The sequence below is a fragment of the Lepisosteus platostomus genome, chromosome 11 (assembly GCF_059453375.1).
Source record: "Lepisosteus platostomus isolate fLepPlt1 chromosome 11, fLepPlt1.hap1, whole genome shotgun sequence".
Taxonomy (NCBI): domain Eukaryota; kingdom Metazoa; phylum Chordata; class Actinopteri; order Semionotiformes; family Lepisosteidae; genus Lepisosteus; species Lepisosteus platostomus.
The window spans coordinates 8679136-8689182 of NC_142621.1; the positions used below are offsets into that span (position 1 = coordinate 8679136).

The 10047-nt window shown below is 36.4% G+C and overlaps 1 protein-coding gene across 4 annotated transcripts in view; it reads right to left on the minus strand.

The window, feature by feature from the left end:
• Positions 1-10047, minus strand: part of LOC148651935 (retinoic acid receptor RXR-gamma-B) — a 32636-nt gene that overhangs the window by 21025 nt on the left and 1564 nt on the right. The window contains exon 1 of one of the 4 annotated variants that reach the window (XM_088598281.1): positions 2411-2707. The exons of 1 other annotated variant lie outside the window; for it this stretch is intronic. In XM_088598281.1, coding sequence (XP_088454407.1) covers positions 2411-2431 — 21 coding nt within the window. In that variant the 5' untranslated portion in view covers positions 2432-2707. Of the gene's footprint in view, positions 1-1568; positions 2029-2410; positions 2708-10047 lie in introns of those variants that run through there. 2 more of the 4 variants (XM_088598280.1, XM_088598282.1) reach the window with 2 other exon arrangements.

Sequence of the window (10047 nt, forward strand, 5' to 3'; positions counted from 1 at the left end):
ATGTGGGTGGTTGTTTAAAATAAATTTTAAAGTAATTTCCTGGAGTGCAATGAATTTGGTGACTTTCTGCATTTCATTTAAGCTGTGTAATTTTAGAGGTACATTTAACACATAGAAGGATTCACTCACATTTTGTATAACATCTTATAACATCATTTTGTATAATTATCTCAGCAAATGCGGTATAACAGTTTTTAATTTATTTAGTAGACAATTTATTTTTCAAGATGCTATTATAATTCATTATGACCTCTGACATGCTTACCAGACAGTAAAATATTTACTGATCTCATACCAGTGGTCACTGGGAAGGCTGATTTAGTTTAAGTGCGACTGTACTGTATGTAACTTTCACATTAAGCAATTTCTCCCAAGGACAGATGACACTGCATGTTTAACCAACAGAATGCAACACACTCTGAAACTAGCCAGCTTGCAATCATGCACTGTTGTAATAGTGTAAAGCAATATTTTTTTAGTGATTCAATACTGAAGATAGCACATTATAGTAATATTTAAAATATTCCCAAAGTTGTCCAAGATATCCACCATCCATCGTCAGTCCACTTATCCTGGTTTGTAGGACACAGCCAAATATCCAGTCATTCCCGTGAATGTTAAATGTGAAATTCCACAAAATAGTCTTTGACATCTACAGCTCAAAAAATACAACTCTAATATTAATATTGTTATGACTCCTAACTTTCACAGATGTTATAAACACGCAATTTCTTGCCTGAAAAGCGTTACTTGATGCTTTAGAGAACACTACAGTAACACGACTATCCAGTCAGAAGCAACAACTTTAGATCATATCAGTGAGTATAATCAGAGACCAAGGTTTAAAACAACAAATCCACTGTACTCTGTCATACTGTGGAGCAGCAAGAGCTCTCAGATCTTCAAACAAGGAAATTATTGACACTGGATGTCAAAGTCCACAGTATCAAACAAATCTCAGGTTAACACAAATACATTCCACACAACAGTTTTCTCTGCCCTACACAACACTATGCAGCAGCAACAACTGCAGGCCTAAATATTAATTTTGCTGAAGCCTTTACCCAGAACAAAATGTGTATTAAAGGACAAATTTAAGGTGACATTGAAACAGTATTCAGCTATACAGTTATGTTTCCCAATTTTACTATCACTTTTTAAAATCTTTAAATTAGTATTTTAAAACAGAGCTTCACAAATCCTTGCTTTAATTTTATTAAAAGCAGTTGTTGACAAATAAACTATTTTTAAAGATAAATCAACATGACAAGACTTTAGCCACAAATCTATCTTAACCACAGCTGCCAAATAACGAGAAACATCTTTATCTTTCCACACATTTATTTGGCACCTTCAGGTAATAGAATCGTGGATGACCTCCCTAACAATTCTTAGGCAGCAGTCACTCAGTACTCAGTACTGAATTCAGACGTATATAGAAAAAGCCATACAGATTTTGTTTCTGTATTCACTTAAGATCTTTCATAAAAATCAACTTTCGTTGACTGCAATTCACGGAAACAGCGCAAAACCTATGGAAAAACCACATGCAGGCGCTGTGTCCTTACATCTTTTCCATAGATGGAACAAGAAACGAAATATTCAGGTTTGCCCGCTTTTTCTCAGGTTCAAGCCATCGTGTTGAAAAAGAATGTTCCATTCCCTGTCTATTTGTTTAATATCAAGCCTTAGCACGGTGTTGTGTATCCATGTCTGTAACGGGCAAATTATAGCATCAAAATTGCAAAACATTCAGACGTGCGACTACATAGATCTGTCCCAAGAAATCTGGTATTAAGCTACACACGCATGTGGACTCCTTAACAAATATGCGTTATATCTGTACTTTGAAAAAAACCCAATGTATTTAAGGCAGTTGTACTGTGCCCATTAAGACGTCTTTTCTAAAAACTGTCCAGCACTGTACATCAAGTCCCATTTAGTTAGGTTGGCCAGATGAACTTTTCTGCAAAGTGGCAAAAGTCCCAGCTCCTCTTACAAGTACTTGACGTCTTCCGTACCATTGCAGACTAATAAATAGCCATTCAGCTGCAAACAGTTTAGTAGGAGACGCGCTAGAAAGGCCATATATTACATAAGAGTAATTAAACTGCCAACCCCTGACCCTGTCTGAGAGAGGGAGAATTGCTATCACCTGACTTTCTACACTGGCACAGCCTTCTTGTCAATAAACATTACTGCAAGACAAGTGCTAGCTAAACAGATAACACGGCCATTGGATTTATATCCCGTCTAAAGTCCGCTGATGGAATTCAGTTTGCCAGACCCTACAGGCAGGGGAAGCACGCCGTACAGTACATCGCAAGCATGGCACACGGACGGGAAAACTAAATAAAACTGCACAAGGAACCGACGACGGTGAAATGTTCAAGGCGGAAAGGCCACTTACTGAGGTGCAGAAACGCGTCATTATTATCCATTGCGAGATGAGTTTATTTGCGGGGTGGTTTCCTTAGGGTTGTTGTAGCTGCGCCGTCACAGACAGCAGCATCTCCCTCTGAATTCCTCTCCCCAACCCGACTGAACTCTCACTGCTGCTACAGCAGGACTGGCACACAGAGGGGCCCCGCTAAGGGGGTGGCGAAAACTGGGATAATCCCAACGACCGCATCACTCGCTGTTATCATCAGATCAGGGTTTCCGTGTAACCGCCCGGTTGAAGAGCGGTCGCATCCCCGGACAGCTCTTGTATTTATTTTGGACATTTTCAAATTTTCTGGGAAAGGACATTTCGTGAAAAGAAAGACGGAAAATTTTCCATCCCGAGTGGTGAACGTCGGCTAACCCAAGCGCGCTCTCTCCTCCTTTAAACCACAAAACGCGTTTTTATATCTAACGGTGTTATGTTTTACGTTTAAAATAAATAACATTGTTGGATTTTGTTGACTAAACATTTCATTATCATCAAAAACACCCAGAGTTTTAGTTCTTGTTTACTGATATTACAGTACAACATAATTAAGCTCATACTTGTTACAGTATCAACACACTTAAACTCAGCCCCCCGTCATTTTATCGAGGAAATAATATTGTTTGAAATTGACTAAATGAACGTGTATAGGGTAATGCTGCTTTGGAAAGGCTGTGTTTTAGTAACAGCTACTTTGAAATTCAGGAATCTTGGCAATCAGGCTGCCAAGTATTCGTGAAAAGCGCTTAATTAAAAAGTCTAATTTGACGCTTTAAAAATCCTACGGTCATATTCCATTATAGCAGCAGTAAAGTAAGGCTTTATTCGCACGTACAACATTTTCCAGTTTTAATTACCATGCAATGAAAAAAAAAGATCATTTAACAACGCAACTTTTAGGTAAAAATTAAAAAGTAATTTATGTGTTTCTAATGTTTCTGTCCTTTGCTAATTAAGATACCACATTGACTTTAACAACAAAGTAATATTATTTGAGATATTCCCAAAATATCAGTAAAAGTAGTTTGTTTACAATTAGGATCTTGTAACAAAATTGTAAACAAAGAATGGCATATGTTTACCAACATTGTAACCGTATTTTTGTAATACAGTCGCTATTCGTGTTTAAAGATGAAGGGTTTGAGGGAGAACTGGTCAATTTATTTAAACACTGAAGTTCTCATTGTTGGTCTGGAGACCCCTTGGAAGCACCCAGATCTTTCCTCAGAGTTAGGGGTCATTTAAGGGTGAGCTCTCAGTACCTCAGAAGGTTACACAGGAGTCACCAGCATTCACAATCTTGAACTCTGTTTCTGGAGACACTCCGTTTAGTGTTCGGGATGACCACTCAGCCTCCTTGCTCTTCAATCTAATGGGAAAGGCATTTCGGCTCCCACCCTTGTAAAAACGGGTCATAAAAGAACACAGGAGGATGCTAACAAAGACAAATAGCTTTTTTTCCAACTCATTCCACACTAATCAGGGCTTTTCATTTCTGCCCCCATTAGATAATGTAAATTCATGAAAGTCAAAGAAAAGGACTAAATGGCAATTTATCAATCTCTTCTTTTATCTCTCTAATGGAGGCACATGGTTTGGGACATAACCCTTGTTATATTTTACTCTAATCGGCTTTTTTTGTCTGTGTAAGTTAGCGTAAGGTTCTGTTATGTAGTTGTCGTTTAGACGAATTATGTATTATCTGTACTCTTTACGGTTAATCTGTTGTATCTGCGTGCAAATACTGATAAGTAGATTCACTAAATTAGGTGCTTCTGGAAAGGAAACCTTTCATATCAAACCTGTACTGAAATATATATATATAGGTATTGCGACCTATTGTAGAAATTTGAATAAAATAATACAAAAGTCTTCCTTTTGGTTTGGAAGATTAAACAGTATATTCCACAAGACTTCTGTAAGCTCAGACAAACCTACCAGCTCTTAGCATTAGTTTTAGAAAGCAATATGCCTAAAAATAAAATTGATGAAAAAATACACTTGAAAAAAATAATTTAAAGAAAATAATATAAATAGGTGTTTGCGCTGTGATTTCAAGAGAATAAACCTTATTGTCCTGTTCTTGTGTGCATTCTGCAATACAAGTACTGTACTGTAAGTGCATGTAGATTTGACCTTTTATATGAAGAAATAAAAAAAATCTTTAATATATTTCTGTCACTTAATGCAATGTCTTGGGGTTTTTTTCTGACCTGGTGCTATACAGCCTAGCAGCCATGAATCAGACAAAGGGGTATTTTATGGAAAGTTAATGACTCAATATCAGCACCTCACTCCTTGTTTTGAAAACCTCAGGACAATAAAGTGATGGTGAGAAAAAATGACAATAATATCACTATTTGACTGTAACAATTGGCCTAGATAATTCAATATACCGGGTTCACCACACCCTCCTGCTTTCCGTCATCACCTAAAATCTCAAAGACCCTCCCCCCACAGCACAGTCAACGATCCAGACCTCCTGTGGTAACCCTTTTGTATTCACAACATTATCCAGCCAAACAATGACCTCTGTACTAATCCCTCATCCCACACTACAAACCTGAACCACCTGTCGATGGGCACAAACAGTAGCAGAGCTTGCACTTTATAGGATTTTCACAAGTAAACCTGTCTTGGATTCTTCATGGAGTAATATGTGCTGTTCTTCCGGAGGTGTAATTGCATAGATCTCTTCTGTTTTTTGGTGCTTAAAAAACATTTAATTATTTCATCCCAAAACCCCCCTTTGGACATGGTTTTGAGATATTCTATTTTTCCTGTTACATCTCTTCTTAGTTATTAACACACTGACTTTATTACTTTGCATTTATAATAGAACTTGATTTCCTATTACACATGGAGTTCAAATGTAACAGTCTTTTATATAAATCATTTTTTTTTCATTCCAGGGTCATTCCAGGTGGATGCTGCACATTGGTGGTGGTGGAGGGGAACCCCCATTGCCTGTAAAGCGTTTTGAGTGGAGTGTCCAGAAAAGCACTATATAAATGTAAGCAATTATTATTATTAATTTTACCATTTTTTCCTGCTGAAGTAGTTTGAAATTTGAAGAGAAAATGCTAGGAGGAGACAATCTGTTGGGAAATATAGGAACTTAGTATTTCAATTTTCCATGTTAGCTTCAGCAAAATAAAGGATCTTATAAAACACTTGGACTTGTCACCCGCTGCGGAAAATTACCAAGAGCAGACTTGGATGCCATTGTTATCTATATAAATTGAATCTGAATAAAATTTCATCTTCCATGATATTTTATTACTGCCTTCTAATTATTGACTAGGACTTAAAACCAACATATTTCTACAACAATTCTTTAAAACAGTAAATTGTAACTATATTTTGAATAACTTGCACAATTCATAACAGAAAGAAAACAGTTGTGTGAAACTACTGATAAAACACATACTGATATGGCAAACGCTATAATAATATTATCTTCATTGTTTATTCTTAATGTCCAACCCCAACATACCAATTAGTTGCAGTGGTAACGTTTGTTTATAATGCCGAGGCAAATCAAAGGGAACACAGCCTTTTTGTCTAATCTAAGACAGAATGATTTTGGCTCTGCTAAGAAAGCATTTTCTCCATCTGTCAAACGTTCATTAGTTAGGCACATCATGCTTTATCAAGTCCTAAACAGGCCAAAATGATAAGTGTATCCTGCTGGATTGTGGCTGTGATGAGACCCTAAACAACAATTTTAAGTATCATCAATCTTATGGGTCATCAATCATGAAAACAAAAGATGAAAAATGTTCATGCCTCAGTTGTTACGTCTTTATTTTTACCTTTACATTTTGTAAAGGCAGACAGAAAAGAAAATCTTTCATCAGTGGAAGAATAAGAAAACCTGCTGCAGTAAAAAAATGTTGTTGTCCAGGGGGCACAAGGCTCCAAGGTTTATTTCAATTTCATTTCTTTTGTCATTCTCTATAAAGCCTGTCATCTTTCACTGTAGTACTGATTACAGATCTCCAAAACTGGACTTGCCAAGGTTTTTGTGTATGTGCAGGCACGAAACGGGGCTTCTCCTTTCATAAAGAAAAGGAACAAGCATCAGTTTTGAACCTTAAATATCTGTGTTAATTCTGATTCTAATGCAAATAATTCTCCGATGAGAGTAAATGTCTGGAAAATGCAGTCATATTCATTAATTTTTATAAAACCATTCATGCTTTTGTTCATTTGTAATAAAAGACAATAAGAGATTGATTAATGAACAAAAAATTGTGTGTGAGGTGTGTGACACCTTTTTATTTGTCTAGGTGACAAATAAACAGCTTTTATCTCAAAGATTTAATGCCTTCACAACACATTTGTTTCTGTTTGTTCTTCAGAAAAGTTCATAATCATTCCTTTGGATTCTAAAGGACAGTGTGTCATGGTAATCATCTTATGGTTTTCATGAAATAGACAGAAAAGTCTTCAAGAAAGAGTGTAGAGATGTATGGGATTTTCCCAAACAGAAGGCATATGAATGCTGGGTTTAAACACACACACTTCTTTATGTGAAAAGTTTACCACAGTGGAACCAACACACAACTTCTGTGTTCATATAGTTCATTGATTTTTTACATTTTTCTGATAAAAGTGTAAACTCTATTTCATGTTGGTTTCATACCCATTAACTTCAGTTTCTTTGTAGAACAAAATCTTGTTTTCATGTTCTCGTCTAAGAAAAACAACAACATGAATCTTTCAATACCATTACTTCATAAAATGCATTGTATTTCCAGGTATAGTAAGATATAGACAAATGTAAAACCGAATTGGAGCCATGGGATTTTCTTTGCAATAAAGGAGTCCTTTGATTTCAGTATCACAGCATTTACAGCTAGGAAGTACATTGAGCTCAAGAGGTTTTTGAAATTAAATTAGAAAAATAAGATTTACAAAGTTTATACTGTTTATTGCTTCTCTTTCCTGTGTGGTTGTTTGAACTTCATACTCTTCCTGAAAGCACACAGAAAGTTGTTCTTATGCAATATAATTGATGAGGAACCCCGCCAAAGTTTCCTGTTGGTGACTTTCAAAAGCAAGGGAAGTGTGTAGCTCTACAGGAAAGACGAGCCTTTATTTCATGAGTCATTATTTCTTGGTTTATTGGCAAAGGAAGTTAATCATAAATCATGCACAACAGAGTGAAAGTTAAACTCAAGGCACGTGAATCATTTAACTCTGATAAAAAAAGCCAACAGCCAGCCTACAGCAGAAAGTGACCAAGGAATTGTTTACAATAGTTTATCTTCAGTAGGTGAAGGTCTGGTCAGGCTGGGATGAGAGACCTCTGAGGGCATCCAAGACGCAACTGAAAGTGCTGTTTGTTGACCAGCAGGTGGTGCTCTTCCTTCTATACCATAATTTCCTAAATCAATGCCCAGTGGTCTCTGTTATTTAACTCAGACATTACACTGAGGTCCTGACTACATGGTCATTAAAGATCTCATGGCGGTTTTTGAAAGAGCAGGGGTGATACCATTTTGTACACACTTATTTCAAATTGTTGTGAAGTGAGACTGTCGGAGCACAGTACCCAGAACAACAGGATCTCAGCTCTTGGCATTGCAGAGATTGTCCAAGATGTATTATAATTTTTGCTCAACAAACTCCTCTGGATTGGATGGGGGCAACTATTAGACCTGGGACTTCTAGACGTTTATTTTCTCCAACTGGGAGTTTGTTTTCCCCTCGTCTGTGCCCACATGCTCTACTGTTGCTGTCCAATATTAACAGCTATATAATTCTGTAAAGTTGTGAAGGTTGCTATAGCTCTAGCAAAATGATTGACTGACCGATTGACAGATTTTTAATGAGTGTCTTACTTTATCCATGTGGGTGGTAACTGCAGTCATGGCTGAAGTTGATTTGCTCCTGTGCGTAAAAAAATTCAGGATACTTATAGATGAACAAAGCTATATAATGTAAATATGAATATTTAATACAGAAGAAAGCAGCAGGATCTTACACTTATATTGGGTAGTAACACCATTTGGAAAAATCTATTTTTAACTGTAGTACAAAATTCAGACACAGCTATTAATAAGTCCTTTAGCAAGACTGACACATAACAGGAGCTCTGTATTTTTAAGACAGCTGAGAAATGCTTAGACATAAAATATATGGCATGAAGCCTTTAAATTGTGTTATTATTTCAGTCAAAAACTATCATCTTTTCATCCTGAGAATGGATGTAGACTGATTAGCGGGAAAGACTTTCACCAACTGACCACATAGATTCACAGGGTCACAGTGAAGAACAATAAAATAAAACAAGCTTTTCATATTAGATCATTATGACAGCTGAGAAGATCATTTTGATCGAGCAATAACAATGGTGATTTTGTAACTCCGTAATTAACCACAATTACTAATACATGTTTATGATGGAATAATTTCTGAGAAATGACACAACACTGTATTATGTGCATGCAATTACTGATTTGGCTTTAGTTTCTTACAGTTGAGCAATGCTTTTGAATGTGTATAGGAAGATGGTGAAATTAAGTCCTCAAAGCCTGCTGTATTCACGTGAATAATTGCTATCTTATGTGCAGAAGGGAATTCTAAGCCTATCTTTCCAAAAACAAAAAGTATTCTTTATGTCAGGGAGCGCCAAATTATAATTAACGCAGTTTCTACTACATAAGAGTTGAAATCTACCATTTCACAAATTCAGACAGTTTCTAAGGCAACCTCTTACTTTATGCAGATTTAATCCATTTTTCACAGATGATATCTTTAAGAAGCACGAGACTAACTAGTTAATCCTACATCTCTGTCTGGAAGCTTCAGACTTATTTATTGCTGCCACATGGGATAAACTGAAGGTTATATAAAGCTGGTGTATAATACATCTTTATCTTTATTTACCAAGTGTGATGTATTGTCTATGGATTTTATTATCAAATACCAATGGACAATTGATTCAATGGGACAAAATGTCAATTTACTCTGTTATAACATTTTCGTTTGTTTTGTGAAGCTAAAACAGTCATGGTATCCTACAGAACTATGAATACTTTTTATTGAAAAATAGTCTCAGAGCCGACAGGCATGCTATTGAACAAAGTGAAATGAGTTGTGAGTTGAATTCTAGTATTCTAATTATTTGTTAGTGTTTCCTGTATACTTGTACCAAAGGACAGATCCAAGGACAGACTTAACGAAAATACATTTGCAGAAATTAGTCACTGGATGAGATTTTGCAGGGATTCTGAAAGGACCACTTCAGGTTAATCTGAATGTGTCCCGAGGAAACCGACGAGATTAGTCTAATCACCTGTTCTGGATCTTTAAGTGTGAATGTGACCTTTTAATGTGTAATTTAAGAACATCCAACATGGAGCCTGGAAAGAGGAGCACCATATTCCTACAGTATATTACTGGGGAGCAACATAAATGCATCACACATCGCAGAAGTTCTTGTTTTGTTTTTATCTGATGTGTTATATATTCACACAGCTTTCAGCGGGTGAGATCTAGCCCAAACAGGCTAAATGGGTGAACAGCCTCCTCTCATTGTTTTATGTTCTAATGAGAGAAACTCCGATATACAATGTCCTTAGCGGACAAGACGCATGTGACTCCGA